Raw genomic sequence first — 17,500 nt, 5'->3', positions numbered from 1 at the left:
TACTTAGTCTCCTTTGTCCCTTAATCAATAATCTTTCCCATTCCTCTACTGCTTTGTCTTTTCATATCCTTTTGTGCCGCCCTTTTTTTTTCCTGTTATTGCTTCATCTCCTTGTTTTTATCGCTATCTCTTGTGTTTTATTAGCCGTATTGCTATATATAATTGCTTTCCTTCGACTATCCTTCCTGCGTGTCATTTATTCCTTCTACCTTAGTTTTCTTTTCGTTCTCTTCTGTTTATCCACATTCCCGATAACTTGCTGCCTCATGTTTATATAATTTGCTCTAAGGTATTCAAAAAGGTTCACATATTTACAGGCATTTCCTCTGAAAGAAAACACTGAATGAAGGAGCTCGTTTGCTTCAGCCAACATATATGGAATCTCTTCCCGATGCTTCAGATTGACGTGACTACCTGATTGACTTACTGTTTTTATGCCCACTCGTCTAAAACTCCAGGGTATATATATATGTATATTTATATGTATACATGACCTAAGTTGTTATTAAGTCCCGTAATGGCAGGCTATAATGGGATCTTTCCTTCTAGACAAGTACGTACTGGAGTCGGAACACTTAAGATAGTAAGTATCACGAAGAGGCGCGATCAGGACCTCCTTCTCTCTCGTTCCCTACTGAGGCGTCGTGCTGCCACGCCTCTGCCATCGGGGATGTCTTACGGAAGCGTTGACGATACCCACTTCTGTCAATGTCCAAATATTTGCCTCCGCATTCCACTAAGGAAAGAGGAAACCTTAAATTTTCTTCCACCTTCATCGGGACTGCTCGATGGCGATGGGGTGGGCTCTTTCACTGGACTTTTCAGGGTCCTACACATGTCCCTAAGGGATGCTCAAAGATGGAGCGGTCAGGGTTGAGCCTCGGCTGTTCCAGGGTCGGCTGTCAGCACCCCACAGCCGGGCACTCGGCAATAGGGCCCCGCTAACAGAATCCCCAACCATCGGCACCACATGACAACTGCTCGCCAGGTACGCCTTGCCGACTCTTGTAGCTCCAGCATCCCACTGTTGTTGTTGCTGTTGTTATCGCTGTCTCTGCCGCGCCTCTGCAACTATGGGAGGACATCTTGTCCAAACTTTAAGCTCAGCTCCTCCTCGTTGTACGGAGGGAAGGAGGACTCGAAGTATTTCTCCAGAGTGTGGTACAGGTGCAGCTGGACTCGATCAAGGTCGTGGCCTTCGTCTGTGTACGTCTGCTGCCTGTGGGAAGGAAGAGATTGTTGCATGAGTGTGTGTGTGTGTGTGTGTGTGTGTGTGTGTGTGTGTGTGTGTGTGTGTGTGTGTGTGTGTATGTGTGTGTGTATTTCTTGGTTGCATATCCATAATCATAACGAAAACTCCCTCTCACCTGAAAATGACCCCTGCCTTGGTGAGAGCGTGGGACAGCTTCAGCGTGTGGTCATAGTGCACGTCAGTATCAGCCGTTCCATGTATCAACATTAGGGACCTGTTCTTCAGTGACGCCGCTTGCAGGAGCAGCGAACTCTCCTCATAGCCTCTGTAGTTCCCCCCGGGCACTACCTTAGACGTGCCCATCAATCTTTCGGTGTAGTACGATGCTGCAAGGGAAATCTGAGGTTCTTAAAACTATATTCGCAAAGATGGCAACGCCGTAACACCACTAATGTTGTGCAAGTTACTAGCGTATTGAAGGATGTTGCTATGATTCTAGTGGTAGTTTAACAAGAATTCTGCAACACCGGGGAAAAACAACGAAAAGAATCTGACTAATGATATATGTAAGCTTTGAGAATAGTCCTATTTGAAAGCCTAACACGTTTCAGGGTGAGTTGCATTGCCTGAAAATAAAGATAGTAAGGAGTTAAAAGGCTAGCGTGCGTAGGATGTGCTAAGGCCTGGCAGTGGTATAGTAAGATAAAATAGTGTGTAAATAAGACTGGTTACTTCTGTGTATGAATGGAAACACAATGGATATAAGAAAACAGCCCATTCAGATGCCAGGAGAACATAAGACCATAAGAACATAAGAGAAACTGCTAGCATCATTAGACTTACACGTGGCAGTCACTGATCAACGCGCACACAAGGATACAATTCGGCTAAACTCAAACGGAAGGTAGTGAAAGTAGAACGACAGTGCCTTACCGTACAGAGACCAGTCCGTAATGGGGCTGACTAGGGCGGCACAGCTCACCACGCCCTCTGTGTCCGAGATCACCAGGCGGGCAGCGTTGTGGCCTCCGTGTCCCCATCCGAACACCGCCACCCTTGATCCGTCCAGAAACTCCAGCTTGGCCAAAAGTGACCTGCCGGAGACGCAGTGGGTGAGCAGAAATTAAATATTATGATGATGATAGGGGTGGTGAATTTTAATGATGAAAATACTACTACTACCACCACCACTACTACTACTACTACTACTACTACTACTACTACTACTACTACTACTACTACTACTACTACTACTACTACTGCTACTGCTACTACTACGTACTATTACTGCTACTACTTCTACCACTACCACAATGCTATTATAACAACAACAACAACAACTACTACTACTACTACTACTACTACTACTACTACTACTACTACTACTACTACTACTACTACTACTACTACTACTACTACTACTGATAATGACAATAATAATAATAGCGTCTAGAAATGAAAGAGCAAATGGAGAAGAAAACGAATATTAAGATTTACAGGAGAATGTAAGAAGGCGCAGAGAGGTCAGTGAAGGGACGACAGGGAGAAATGAGATATAAAAGAAAAATGGCCAAGAGGACCCCCCAGAATTTACGAGGCAATATAAAGAGAAAAGGAGGAAGAGACAATAATAACAATAATAAAAAATAATCAAATAATCAAAGATACAAGAAAGTTTATATTTAATGGAAATCTTTTACTTTCAGACTGACCAGATGAAGCAAGAAAATGACAAAAACAAATAAAAACAACTTAACCGCACTTAAACAAAGGCAATGGGGGAAAGAAAGAATAGCATGCACACACACACACACACACACACACACACACACACACACACACACACACACACACACACACACACACACACACACACACACACACACGAAAACACAAGAGGGAGGTTTCAAGAAATTTATCCGTCTTTTGTATAACTCTTTCGACACTGTAAGGGGACTGGCGCCTGAGTGGCCCTTTTCTATATTTTTCTTGTCCTTGGCCATTCTTTTTCTTCACACACACACACACACACACACACACACACACACACACACACACACACACACACACACACACAAGCCAGAGGACCGGAGTTCGATTCCCCGGTCGGGTGGAGATATTTGGGTGTGTCTCCTTTCACGTGTAGCCCCAGTTCACCTAGCAGTGAGTAGGTACGAGATGTAAATCGAGGAGTTGTGACCTTGTTGTCCCGGTGTGTGGTGTGTGCCTGGTCTCAGGCCTATCCGAAGATCGGAAACAATGAGCTCTGAGCTCGCTCCGTAGGGTAACGTCTGGCTGTCTCGTCAGAGACTGCAGCAGATCAAACAGTGAAACGCACACACACAGTTTGTCTCCCCTTACCTGAGAACTCCAAGGTGATCGCGCGCCTCGTGTTCTCCTAGTCTCCAGGCAGGCTTGTACATGTGCCCTAAGTCCTGGCCAGCAGCTCCCCGCACTTCGGCCTGCAACACTATCCACGACCTGCAGGGAGGAGAGTTGTTGCGTTGTGGTGGTGGTGCAAAATCTAGGCCCATTTTCTGAAACACTTCTGCGCCTCATCTTCACTATTTTCAAAGGGGTCTAGTTGAAGTGGCACGGGTTTTAAGGATGTTTCTGTCATTCTAGTGACATGTTAACAAGTTTCCTGCTTTATCAACATGACAAATACTCTTTAGAACTGAGGTAATCGTCTCTGTGGCCTTTGAAAATAATCGCGGTGAGTGAGAGAAGCGTTTCTGAATTTGGCGCTTAGTTATGTGGCACCAAAGAAACGAGGAATACAAAGGAATACAAAGGAAAGAACAGACAACAACAGCCCTTCTGGGAGAAGTAGGAGGAGAAGGAGGTGGAGGAGGAGGAGAAAAGAAAGAATGGAAAGAAGACGAACAAGAAAACACCTAAAAATAAGAGAAGTAAAATGTAACAAGTAGGAAAACAAGAACAGAAGCAAGAACAAGAGGAAAATGAATAAGAGACAAGAAAAAGAAAAAGAAGAAGAAAAGAACAAAAGCAAGGAAAAAATACATGATAGAGAAGATGAAGAAGGAAAGAGAAGAGAGAGAGAGAGAGAGAGAGAGAGAGAGAGAGAGAGAGAGAGAGAGAGAGAGAGAGAGAGAGAGAGAGAGAGAGAGAGAGAGAGAGAGAGAGAGAGAGAGAGAGAGAGAGAGAGAGAGAGAGAGAGAGAGAGAGAGAGAGAGAGAGAGAGAGAGAGAGAGAGAGAGAGAGAGAGAGAGAGAGAGAGAGAGAGAGAGAGAGAGAGAGAGAGAGAGAGAGAGAGAGAGAGAGAGAGAGAGAGAGAGAGAGAGAGAAAAGTAATGATGATGACGGAAGCAATACGGGAAAGAAAAAAATGGGTCATGGAGAGCAAGCAAAAAAAAAAAAAAACGTTGAACTGGAGTTGGTTAAAGGCGACACTTAGTCAAGTTTTTATGAAAATGAAAGAGGAGCCAAGAGAGAGAGAGAGAGAGAGAGAGAGAGAGAGAGAGAGAGAGAGAGAGAGAGAGAGAGAGAGAGAGAGAGAGAGAGAGAGAACCTACTTGTTGGAGACGAGATAGGTTGACCAGTCTACTCTCCAGCGGTGTGAGAGCTGCTGCTGCCCCGCCACGCCCCCTACAAAGACAACGAGGGGATGCAGGAAAGCCTCTTCGTCAGAATATTCAGGCGGGAGACTCAACCGAACCTGCAGGATTTGTGCATAAGAGAGAATTAGAGTTGGAATGATTGGTACAGAGGCGAAATACTGGAATGGAAGGTAGTGTTGTAGAATATATCTATGTAAGAGAGACACTGGCCTATTGGAACATAAAACCTTGTAAAAATGTGCTCGAGAAATGTTAGTCCCTATAGAGTATTTTTTTTTTTCATGTAAGAGAGAAGGACTGGCCAGGGCAACACAAATATAAAGAAAAAGGCGCACTCTGTTGCCAGTCTCCTTACAGAGCCGATAGAATTAGCCAAAAGATAGGGAGAAATGTCTTGAAACCTCCCTCTTGAATGAAATCAGGTAATAGGAAGAAGGAAATACAGATACAAGCAGGGAGAGTACAGACAATAAGGAGGATTTTCTACTTCTTCAGCTTCTTTATTCTTTGTCTCTTCTATTTCATTCTTTGTCTCTTTAAAACATCTTATAACGTGTTTCTTATAGTCATTTACTTTCCCTCATCATTTATTCACCGTTGTTTACATTATTTTTATCTCCTTCTTCTTTCTTCTCGCACATTTTCTTATCTTTTAATCATTTCCCTTCTATCGACTTTTTTCCATATCTTCCATTTATTAGCTCTCTCTTTCATTGCCTTGTTTTCATCGTCATCACCTTGGCCACGTTTTGTTTGCCAGACCTTTCACTTCCTGTTTGTCTCATAAGTTGTCTGAGTGTCTTTTTTTCATCACTTGCACGTTGCTGACCTTGTTCTTGATAATTTTTTCCCGTCTTTTATCATCTATTATTGTATTGCACCGATTCCTGTTTGCTATCGTGACCTGTAAGTTTAGGTTCTAGCCGCTAATTTTTTTTTTTTTTATGTGAGAAGGAAAAACTGGTCAAGGGCAACGTAAAGCGAGAAGTTACCAGTCTCCTTGCAGGTTCGAGAGAGTTAAAAGAAGAGAAAAGAAGTATCCCCTTTAGCCCATAAATTCCCGTGAAAAGCCCACATGGTATAAATAAAAAAAAAAAAGAGATAAATGTCTTGGCCACCGATGGTACAGTAGAACCATGCGTGCTTTGGGGTCCGAGGGGTCTCCAAGCGCACAGGTTCGAATCCTGTCCACGGTCCGAGTGTAGGTTGGGCTTCCTCACTCGGGGCAACGGTTTCCTAGCGGGTGGTGTTTGAGATAGAAGGTACCACAAAAAGTATCTCCTTTAGCCCATAAATTCCCGTGAAAACCCCACAAGATATAAAAAAAAAACCTCTCTCTTAAATCAGGTCAAGTCATAGGAAGCTGGAAATACAAAAGCAAGTAGGGAGTTCCAGTGTTTACCAGAGAGAGGTACTCATACACCTGTCTTCGCCCCTTACAGGTCTTCTGGCGCTTACCTTTGCCGTGAAGTCTCCCTCTAGCTTCACCCAGTACTCCCGATGCTGCGGCCACGCCATAGAGTCGTTACGGTCCTTCAGCACAGTGTTGTTGTGAACGAAGAGCAACACCTCTTCCTCCAGCAGCGAGTACAGGATGGTGTGAGGCACGCTCGGCCCCTCGCACTCCAGCAGCACCTGAGGGAGAGGAGGTAGTAGTGGTGGTGTTGGTGGAAGAGATGGAGGAGGGAGGAAAAGATGGAAGAGGAAAGGGGCAGGTCGGGCAAAAATGATGGATTTCCGCGGTATGTTTGATTTTCTCTTTTTCGTCTCTTTTTTTCTTTTTTACGGTCTCCTGTGTGTGTGTGTGTGTGTGTGTGTGTGTGTGTGTGTGTGTGTGTGTGTGTGTGTGTGTGTGTGTGTGTGTGTGTGTGTGCTCTTTTCTTTTTTCTCTCTGGTCTCGTATCCTTCCACTTTTTCTCCTCATTTTGAATTCAGGTTTCCCGTCCTCCACTCTTCCCAGCATTTCCTGCCTCCCTTCCTTCCTCCGTCTCGTCAGCGTTCTTCTTCCCATGTGACAAACTTTCCTTAACATTCCTCCTTCATTTCTTCTGAGAGTTCCGTCTTTATTTTCGTTTCCTTATTTCACACACACACACACACACACACACACACACACACACACACACACACACACACACACACATTTATCTTTCTGCCCTCCTTCATTCCTTATTCGGTTTTACTTATTTTATTTCATCTCCTTACTTCCTTTCATTTCCTTTCTATAATTTGTCTTGTTTCTTCCTTCACTTTCCACGTTAATTTATTCCTTTCTTTTTTTACCCATTCCAATTCCACCATTCGTGTCCTCAGTTCCATTCTCGTGTTTCCTTGTATCATTTCCCTCTCCTCTTCTTCACATCCTTTCCTTCGCTCCCTTTTCCTCTTCCTGTAACTTTTCCTGTCACTATCTTTATCATCACCTCTCATCTTCTCTTGAATCATCTCCTCCTGCGTCTTTTATCCCTTTCGTTCTCATTTTTTTTATTTTCACCCCCTCTTCCTCTTCCTCTTCACCAAAAGTTTCATATACCACTATATTTTTTTTACCCTGCTCTTCTTTCATCTTATTTTTTACATTATTTCCTTTTATCATCTTCCTTTTCCTTCTCTCCTTTCGCTCCTGTCCTTCGCCATCTCTTCCTCTTCTCCAAACTTTTCTTTCTCTACTATTTTCTATCTCCTCACCACTCCTTCCCCTCTACCACCTCCAACTTCCCCTGCTCACCTCATTGAAGTTGTCTGGGCCCAGGTGAGGCGTGTAGTGCTGGCAGACAGGTGAGGTGTAATTAAGGGCACAGGTGAGGCACTCCTGAACCCTTGGCACCTCAGCGTTCAAGTCAGTCACTCTCCACAGGTGTCGATCACTCGCCTCGCCCTCGGTGTTGGCCACGTAGTACCTGGCGGAGGACGGGATAGGTGAGATGACGCCAGGCAAGGGTAAAAGGTACGTGATAGGGGAAGAGAGAAAATAATTGGGGAAAGGGGAATAAGTGCGTGGTGAAGGGAGGTGACAGGTGAGGTGATAAAAAAGAGGGAGATGGAGGAAGGAAGATATAAAGGAAGGAAAGTAAGAGAGAAAGTAGATATTATGTAAAGTAAACGGAGGGAAGGTAAGGAACGAGGGAGACGAGGGAGAAAAAGAGAGAAAATTATGCAAAGTGAAAATACAACGGTCAAATTCACAAATAATAAAGAAAAGAAGAAGAAGAAAAGAAAAGGAGGAGAACAACATAACAACAGTCGAAACATCAATGAATACAGAACAAATAGAAATAAAACTCACAGAAGGAATTAGAACAGGAAAGAAACATATACACAACAAAAAGAAAATAAAACAGAAAATACAAAACACTTCTTAAATACGAAAAAAAAGAAAACAAGAAAAACAATAGAAGACTAAGAAATTGATATGAAAATAGGAAAAAATAGACAAAATAAAACCAAACTCACACATAATTGTTATCCACATCCCAGCCGAGCACGGAAAAAACAGTGTACGGGCCGAAGGTGAGAGGATTGAGGTGTTTGTTGCCCTCAATCCGTGGTGGACATGCGGGTAGGTGCCTAGCGTGCCATCCACCAGGGGCGCCACCGTCAGATACTCCGTGCCATTTTTAGCAAAGAGAGGAGCTTGTTCTATGGTGGTCCAGCGGCGAGGTGTGCTTTCCTCCACGTAGAGCTGTGTGTGAGGAAGGGAAGAAAAGGAAAGGAAGAAAAGGAAGGGAAGAACAGGATGGAGTAATGTTTCAGAGTTTGGATGGTTAGTTAAGGAGAGAAGGAAAGAGAAGGAAAGGAAGAAAAGGAAGGGAAGAAGAGGAAGGAGTGATGTTTCAGAGTTTGGATGGTTAGTTAAGAAGAGAAGGAAAGGAAGGGAGGAGGGTGGAATAACGGTGGATGGGTGGGTAAAGTGAGAAAGAAAAAGGACAGAATTCAAGTATAGATAAAAATAGAAATGAGAGAAAGGATGTATAGAATGGAGAATGGTAGAAATTTATAAGAATCTGCTGGTATAACTAATCTACGTGTGTGTGTGTGTGTGTGTGTGTGTGTGTGTGTGTGTGTGTGTGTGTGTGTGTGTGTGTGTGTGTGTGGTTATTTCAATAAAAAAAACAAATGTAGTAGTTTTCACAGCGTTGCATGGGCATGTTGAGTTTTATTTGACTCTCTCTCTCTCTCTCTCTCTCTCTCTCTCTCTCTCTCTCTCTCTCTCTCTCTCTCTCTCTCTCTCTCTCTCTCTCTCTCTCTCTCTCTCTCTCTCTCTCTCTCTCTCTCTCTCTCTCTCTCTCTCTCTCTCTCTCTCTCTCTCTCTCTCTCTCTCTCTCTCTCTCTCTCTCTCTCTCTCTCTCTCTCTCTCTCTCTCTCTCTCTCTCTCTCTCTCTCTCTCTCTCACTCTCTCTCTCTCTCTGTCTCTCTCTGTCTCTCTCTCTCACCTCTTCGCAGTACCACATGGGCGGAGTGCAGGTGGTGAGAACGCTGATGTTATGTGCTCTATTGCGCCACACCACCGCCACCGTGTCCTCGTCGATCCAGCTGACGGCCGTGAAGTAGTGGTCCCTGGGGGGTGAATGCTGCACGTTAAGCCTCGACAAGGGCTAGTGAAGCAAGGCAATCTGAAGGGCCACTTAGATTCGTCAATGATCCCCAGAAATCAACGAATCTGGCTGTTTTTTATGTTATATTTTTAATCTTCTTAGACGTGTTTATTGTGAGGTTTTATGCTTGTTAGTAATTATTTTCTATTTATCAAAGCACACTGCACATGAGACATGGACAAAGAACACTGCATGAGGACACACTGGTGGCACGTGAGCACATCTACACACACTTGAGCACGATGATAATTACACCTCCCCATTGGCCCATGTAATGCAGCATTTTGAACACCTGAGTGCATGAATACATCTGAATAGTAGTAAAGAAAGTCAACATTTTAAAAAGAATTAGATATTTCAACTGATTTTGTGGAGGTGTTTAGCCCTGTTGTGTTGCAAATGTGCTGGATGCAGGATGGACAAGACTGGCAAGCTTTAGTTAGTTTGTTGAGTAAAAGTGCGTTCATTTAGCTTTTTTACAATACAATTTTAAAGTGGAGCAGCAAACACTTTTAAGGCAGAGAGTCTCCACTTATTTAATATCTGATATCGTAAACCTGACCTACTTTTAGTGAATCGAAGGAGAACCCCGATAACACCCTAATTTATTTATCTATTACCGATTAACGTGTCTAATCTATACATATGTACATGCTGGGGGTGATAAATGAAAAGTGGCGTAACATTCATTACAGGATATCCAGTGAATTGCATTATTTTTCCCTCTTAACAGATTTTCCATAGACACATGCCACCCGCTGAGCCGCGTATGCCATTACAGCATCAAATAAACCCCAACACCCGGTTCAAATTGTTTCCTGAATCTAATTACGAGCTCTTAACTAAGTGGCGTTGCTATGAATATTTGAAATGAAAAAAAATATGTGGTAATTTATCTCTTCCTTACGTGATGTGCGCCTGTGTGGAATTTATACTACAGTGACATTAGTGCTATCAGTGAGGTGCTTGAATTTGCCCCTCTTCTCCTCTTCATTGACTCTCCCCTCCTCTCTCTTTCATTGTCTTCAACGATATTAAAGGGAATTAATCTGCAGGATACAGCCAATGTGTCTACAGCAGCTTTTAATAACACATAGCAGGAGGTGGAGGTTGATTCTCTGGATATTACTTAAAAAGTCATAGGGTGAATAGTTTCGCTCTCTTTGTACAGTGGAGGCTTCGTTTAAGGGAGAGGAAGAGGGTAAAGGAGAGGAGGGACAGGGAACAAATGGTGGCAGCGGTGTGGATGGCTCAAGCTCTCCCCAAAACGCCAGAGGAGATTCAAGGCAACGAGAAAAAATCTGTGAAGGTTCCCAATATTAGCCTTTGTGCCTACGTATCTTCCCCTCCCATATCTTCCGCCCTTATTCCCTTCCCTTCCTTCAATCAGTCCCTTTCATCTCTCCCTCTGACATATTCTCCCTTATTTCCCTCCCTCCCTCCCTACAATCTCTCTCGCCTTTCCATCTCCCATATCCTCCTACCTTCTTCCCTTCCCTTTCATATGTCTCTCCTGTCTCTCTCTCCCATATTCTCCCTTATACCCCTTCCTTCCTTCTAGCAGTCCTTCCCGTCTCTCTCCCCATCTCTGTCTCTCTTTCTGGCTGTTTACAGGGTCCCTTTGAAAGCCACTAACGACACGAAGAAGGACTCGATGAGGGGGGGGGACAAACCACAGGCCCACTGACTGGCTTTTGACTCGCGTGGGTGGCTTGAGGTCCTTGGGTGTGGGCGTGGGTGTGGGACGCCCAAGGTCCACCACCCACAGCGAGACGGAAGGGTTTGGCATGTCCACCTGGCACGGGAGAGAAAAAGTATGTTGATTGAGGCGAATGTATGTGTGTAAATGTTTGCTTTCGTTTGTTTTGTGTGTGTGTGTGTGTGTGTGTGTGTGTGTGTGTGTGTGTGTGTGTGTGTGTGTGTGTGTGTGTGTGTGTGTGTGTGCGTGTGTGTTTTAAAGTTTAGAGATATGAAGGTGACGCTTTTTATGTGATTTATTTTCTTGTTTTGTAAGATTTATGTCACAATTTAGACTCTCTCTTTCTCTCTCTCTCTCTCTCTCTCTCTCTCTCTCTCTCTCTCTCTCTCTCTCTCTCTCTCTCTCTCTCTCTCTCTCTCTCTCTCTCTCTCTCTCTCTCTCTCTCTCTCTCTCTCTCTCTCTCACCTTGGGGTACCGCAAAGGCTGGATGGTCGGGTACACATCATTGTAGACTGGGATTTTCATCTCTAAGACGTTGGTGTCATTGAAGGTGGCGTAGCACAGTCTTGTACCGTTAGCACTGGCCCATACCGCGGACACAGAATGAAGGATGTACTCTGGAGGGATGGAGGAAAGGAGGTAATGGAGGGAGGAGAATTGCAGAGACCGATCGAAGTGGAAGGGAAGAGATAGATTGTGGTAGAAGTAAAGCCTGTATTTTCAAACACTGCTGCGCTTCATCTTTATTTAAATCTACACGAGTTTTTTAATGTGTTTTTATGGTTCTAGAGGCAGAGTGACAAGATCTCTTTATTATTAACTGGAGAATCGCTCTTGAAAACCACGCTGATCATCTCTGTGGCCTTGGAAAATAGTCGGGGTGAGAGATCAAAGCTTTTCTGTATACGTTCCTAAGTTAGGTAATGGAGGGAGGAGGTAATAGGAGGTGGAGGTAATGAAGGGTGGAGGAAAGGAATTAAAGGAGGAATGATAGGATTAGAGGTGTAAAGGAGATACGTAATGGAGGGTGAAGGGAAGAGGAAGGAGGTACTTGATGAAGGAGGGAGGGAAGGATTCAGAGTAATGATGGAGAGAAGGAAAATAGAAGCGAGGAACAGGATGAAGGAGGATATATTTCAGAGATAAATTGGAGAGAAAAAAAAAAGTAAGTGAAGGGTAAGGTGATAGAAGGGAATAGTAGACGGAGGAAGAGAAGAAGAGAGAAAGAATTAAGGAAAGTGTAAGGATATAAGTTTGAGCGATGAGAGGTATTTGTGAAAGAGGGAATAGAAAGTTTGAGAAAGAAGAAAGATAGGAAAGTGGAAAGAGTATTTGCTTTTCATCTCATCTTACACATGTTATATCATCCACCCACCGCACAGACAGACACACACACACACACACACACACACACACACACACACACACACACACACACACACACACACACACACACACCTTACATAATTTTATAATCTATTCTAATATTCATCTGTCACCTAAGACTAAGATTTCTCTCTAGATTTATGTACCCACCACTTTGCACCTTCACCTATGCACTGTAACCTCACCTCTCACAGCTTAATTGTACTGTATTGCCCTGTCCTTCACCTCAACCTTACGTCCCTCTCTCTTTCCCACGCCTCACCTGTGCTACTCAAATCTTTCTATTCTTTCCCATTCTTATTCATTCCTTTATAATTTCACCTTCACATCTGGCACACACCTGGCTACTGTTACCTTCTCCCTTCATCCGTAAACCAATACGTGAAATACAGGGAAAATGACGAGAAAAAGACATACCTAATCTAAATTATCCAAACGTGAATTTACTTATCTAACTATATTGCTATTGTTTCTTTCCCCCGAGTTCAGAATTGGTGACATTTTTATTAGACACCGAAGCTTTTAATTCTTTCACTGTTATTTCCTTAATCATCAACCACCCTTAGACACCTTTCCTTGTTCATCAGCCACCTTCAAACATTAACTGGCTAGAAACTGCAAAATCTATTCTTTTTATATTTTCTTGTTTTTCGATGCTTGTAAAGACTCCTTTCATTGTTTTTAACCCCTTCAGTGCCATGCCGCGTTTTCATATTCATTCTGGTTACTGTTTAGTGATTCTATACGGCTTCAGAAACTTGTGTGGGGATGAAAATAGTAAAGACTCTGACTATTAATTTTCTGACCACCATAGACCCTTCTTAATGCAAATAAAATTGTCTAATCATACCCAAAGAGCATGTGGTAAAAATGGTCTCCGTGCTGAAGAGGTTGATGTTATGAACTGTTGCATATCACAGTGAAATTAAGAGATATGGGAAAAAGATACAGACGCTATAGCAGTTTTCTCTCACCCCGGTAAAGGTAATCAGTAATGCCGTTGAAGACAAGGTGTGTGTGTCCCGTGGTGGTGAGGCGCGTTACCACAGGGGACGCCGGCGACTCCTTCAAGTACACGTCATTTTGGTGAACTAAGACCAGGGCTGCTGCCTCCCCGGGGACCCAGGCGGCATGCTGCAGTGCTGGGTGTCCTTCGCGTGCCGGGAAGGGCGTTACCGAAACCATGTGCCTGCAGGATTGAAACGTGTAGGATGAGTTTAGTATGGCTGACGAGATCTGGGTCTAGGCCTCAAGGATGTTTTAGAGTGATAGAGTATGATTGAAGGTGCTTTTAGGATGGTTTGAGTTGTGGCCTAGAGTGAAGTAAGGTGATATGTAAAGAATGATGTAAATAGTGTGATGAAAAATGCGTCTAAGGGTGAGTTAGAATGATATAGGTTTGATTTAAGGTGCTGTCAAGATGAAGTGGCTAGTTTAGAGTGAGTTAGGGTGACGTTGAAGACTGAGTAAGATGATGCAACACACTGGAGGTACAACACTCACTCAGAGTCCATCTGCAACACTGTGTACTTGGCCAGGTGGCGGAAGTGGCGAGTCTGTGGAAGAAAAAGGAAAAATGATAAGTAACATTTTGATTACCACAATGATGTTATTTTACAGTTTGGCTAACGAGGAGGAATACGAGTAATTTGTCAGCAAATATAAGAATAAATGACATTATATATAGTGTATTTTTTCGTGCTAATGAACGCTAATTCCATAAAACAGATAATGAATTCATCCGGGCACGTTTTATAATGCAGATGGCAGCAGTGTCGGAATCTCCACTCACAGAAGTCACGTAACAGAGAACTTACTATTACATCACTGTAGGATTTAACTATGTACACCCATGCCTCGTAACTCAACAGAATAATGTGCCAGTTTACGTCCTCATCGGTAATATATATCCCTCATTTGAATACCAAGGCAGTACCTTAGACAGATTTCGTTTACATGACCTTGAAATAGCTTCCGGCTTGCTGCTACTCAGTCTGCCCCATAATAGTGCACATGTTCTCAGTGTCACATTATCGGCTTTTATTCGCGGAATCATCTGTGTAGCGTAATAAACAGTGTCCCTCCTTAGTGCTGAAGGACTCTTGGAGTAATGATGTGAATCCCGAGGTTGAAATTAAGAAAACCAACGAGATATTGAGGTAAGATAAAGACGTTTTCCCGGGTGTGAGAGCGGGTAGTGTGACGCCGCTTAAGTGATCAAGTAGTCCCGGCAGTGTGCACTATTGTTATGTTTTTCCAGTGCCTAACATCTTCTCACACAGATACTCATTGATGATTAATGATATCGGTGATGGAAAAATGTGGCAATCAGGTTGTTTTTTATCGTCCATGCTAGATTACCTTGCATTAGGCGAGATTGTTTTGTTCAACCACATTTTGCGCTTGGCTGGGTGATATTTATGTAATGTTTCTCCTTGGGCGCTTCATAAAAACACCATGAAATTGATCTAAGTGTGGAGTGAATAACAACGAAGGCTTTCGCTGTGCCGAGAGATGAAAACCGTAAACGGGAGAACAGCGGGGACGGAGCTGCATCCAACGAAGCGTGTTGTGAAGCGCGACGCTCTATCTCACTCCCCGAAACGAACAGCATCGAGAAACACTGAACCGTCGAAACCTTCCTGGCTTTTCTTTCCGTGATCCGCGTTGGCACCTCGACACTGACGCGGGAATCGCACCACCATTATACATCCCAGCTGATGGTGTGGACACGTCCTTGAATTGACTTCCCGCGTGTCGGTGGCCGGGAAGTTGAGGTCGTTCAGTGTTTCGGTTGACACGGTCAGTTTAGGGGAACAGCTTCAGTGCCGCGCTGAGCCACCACGCCGCGTGACTGGCCGTGCAGACGAGGCTGTGGGGGCCATAACGATCGCCTGGTCCGGGATCATTGTGGAGCCTTTGTACTGGTCACTGCACGGCTTCTTTCATCTATATATATTTCTGGTGCTTCTGTTCGCCCGATCCCATTACCACATGTTACATTTTCTTCAATATCGACGAAAGTATTACAGATGTACGTATCAGACAAGATCCCTTCTGTTCTAAATAAAGACGTGGGCTTTAACAGGTTTAGATTAATGTCTTGCAGCACACAGGTATTCCTTTGTGGTAGGCAATGCAAGGACAAATATTTCTTAGACTAATTACAACGCCATCACTACATACAGAGACATATTGCAATAGTACTTATACCATTACACCGTATAGAGTACTTAAGATGTTTATCACTACACAATAAGGATCCTCGCAAACCTTACGCCTTTTCTTCACCTTATTTCCTCCCTCACTCCTCCCTCACGCTTCCCTCACTCCCTCACTCCTCGCCTCCCTTGTATCTCCCTCACACCTCCTCGATTCTTTTACTCTTCCTCACTCCTATCTCACTCCTCTCTCACGCCTCCCTCATGCCTCCCTTACTCTTCCCTTACTCCTCCCTCACGCTTCCTCGCCCACCTCATTCCCCCCTTACTCGTTCTCCCCTACCTCACTTCTTCCTCATTCCTCTTCCCTTGCATCTCCCTCACTCCTCCCTCACTCCTTCCTCATTCCTCCTCGCCCACCTCAATCCCTCCTCACTCCTCGCCTCCCTTGCACCTCCCTTCACACTTTCTTCACCTCTCTCCCTCACTCCTCCACGCCTTCCTTGCTCCTCCACGCCTCCAAGCCTCCCTCACACCTCCCTCACGCCTTCCCAAATGAATGTGTCCAGGCGATATTCAAATGGACTCCCTCGCATAACTCGACGTCAGGCAGCGGAATTAAACTCACGTAGCCCAAAATGAACATTAAAGCAGTAAGTGATGTATATGTATATGAATAATTATCCCAGGAGTACACGACTTTCTCTCTCTCTCTCTCTCTCTCTCTCTCTCTCTCTCTCTCTCTCTCTCTCTGTGTGTGTGTGTGTGGGGGGGGATTCGTTGCACTCAGTATTATGGTTCTGAAAGTCTCCGTTATTTATTTATTTATTCTTTTCTTTATTTATTCACATGTACAAATTTGTGTCGTCCTTGATATTATTGTTTTTGATATGAACAAATGTAGATTATTATTAATTTACAAAGATACCTCGTTCACTTTTCCCTCTCAGAGCTTTAAAAAAAAAATTGCAAGTTTGAGATAGAGCTCCCCTTTCCTTATTTTCTCTTTTAATTTCCAATCTATTTTTTTTTTCGTGTGGATTGAAAAGAAAAGGAAAAACGAAGGAGCGAAGGGAGGAGCGGTACGGGAAGATATTGAAGGGAACTACGAAATATTGCAAATGGTTTTCCAGAGTTATTAACGTTTTTTCTTTATTCCATTGCTGTGTGTGTGTGTGTGTGTGTGTGTGTGTGTGTGTGTGTGTGTGTGTGTGTGTGTTATAGGTACTCCCATTTTTGTTTAAACAGTTTTTATTAGCACTGTAATAATCGTATTGGTTATAAAAAAAACACCACAACTAACAACATCACCACCACCACCACCACCACCACCACAACAACAACAACAACAACAAGCGACATAATCAGTTACGACCCATTGTCAGAACTAACTCAGTAAATAGATATAATGAGATTACCACATGTGACTGCGTGGAACAGTTTAATAATGGCGGTGAATAATCTAATGATGTCTTAATGTATTTAAAGCCAGGTGGATTACGGGTCAATATATTATAATAGAACGTAATTGGTCCATGAATTAAAATGGTTGCAGTTGTCATTGGAACCAGGTGACTGTGTGTGTGCGTGTGTGTGTGTGTGTGTGTGTGTGTGTGTGTGTGTGTGTGTGTGTGTGTGTGTTTAAAGGGCATATCTTCAAGTCTGAAATTTGCTGACTCTGAAATCGAGGAAAGTGAAGGACAGAAAAAGAAGAAGAAAAGAAGAAAAGAAGAACAAGAACAAGAAATAGCTAAACCTACAGATTTTTAGTTCATATATTTGACCTCATTTATACACACACACACACACACACACACACACACACACACACACACACACACACACACACACACACATCTCGTCAGATTTACAAAACTAAAGTAAAA

General features: G+C 43.6%; 1 protein-coding gene across 1 annotated transcript in view; it reads right to left on the bottom strand.

The window, feature by feature from the left end:
- LOC123510328 (inactive dipeptidyl peptidase 10-like) overlaps positions 1-17,500 on the bottom strand; it is a 195,000-nt gene that overhangs the window by 1,731 nt on the left and 175,769 nt on the right. The window contains 14 exon segments of the mRNA XM_045265398.1: positions 1-1,219; positions 1,368-1,578; positions 2,126-2,286; positions 3,554-3,673; positions 4,729-4,871; positions 6,232-6,408; positions 7,502-7,673; positions 8,227-8,314; positions 8,317-8,455; positions 9,207-9,330; positions 11,042-11,163; positions 11,533-11,684; positions 13,428-13,642; positions 13,957-14,009. The exon segment at positions 1-1,219 is cut by the window's left edge and continues 1,731 nt beyond it. Of these exon segments, the coding sequence (XP_045121333.1) occupies positions 1,072-1,219; positions 1,368-1,578; positions 2,126-2,286; positions 3,554-3,673; positions 4,729-4,871; positions 6,232-6,408; positions 7,502-7,673; positions 8,227-8,314; positions 8,317-8,455; positions 9,207-9,330; positions 11,042-11,163; positions 11,533-11,684; positions 13,428-13,642; positions 13,957-14,009 (2,025 nt within the window). The 3' untranslated portion in view covers positions 1-1,071.

This window comes from Portunus trituberculatus, chromosome 28 (genome assembly GCF_017591435.1).
Source record: "Portunus trituberculatus isolate SZX2019 chromosome 28, ASM1759143v1, whole genome shotgun sequence".
Lineage (NCBI taxonomy): Eukaryota > Metazoa > Arthropoda > Malacostraca > Decapoda > Portunidae > Portunus > Portunus trituberculatus.
Note: the sequence above shows the minus strand (reverse complement) of the source record. Positions and strands in the feature narration are given on the sequence as shown.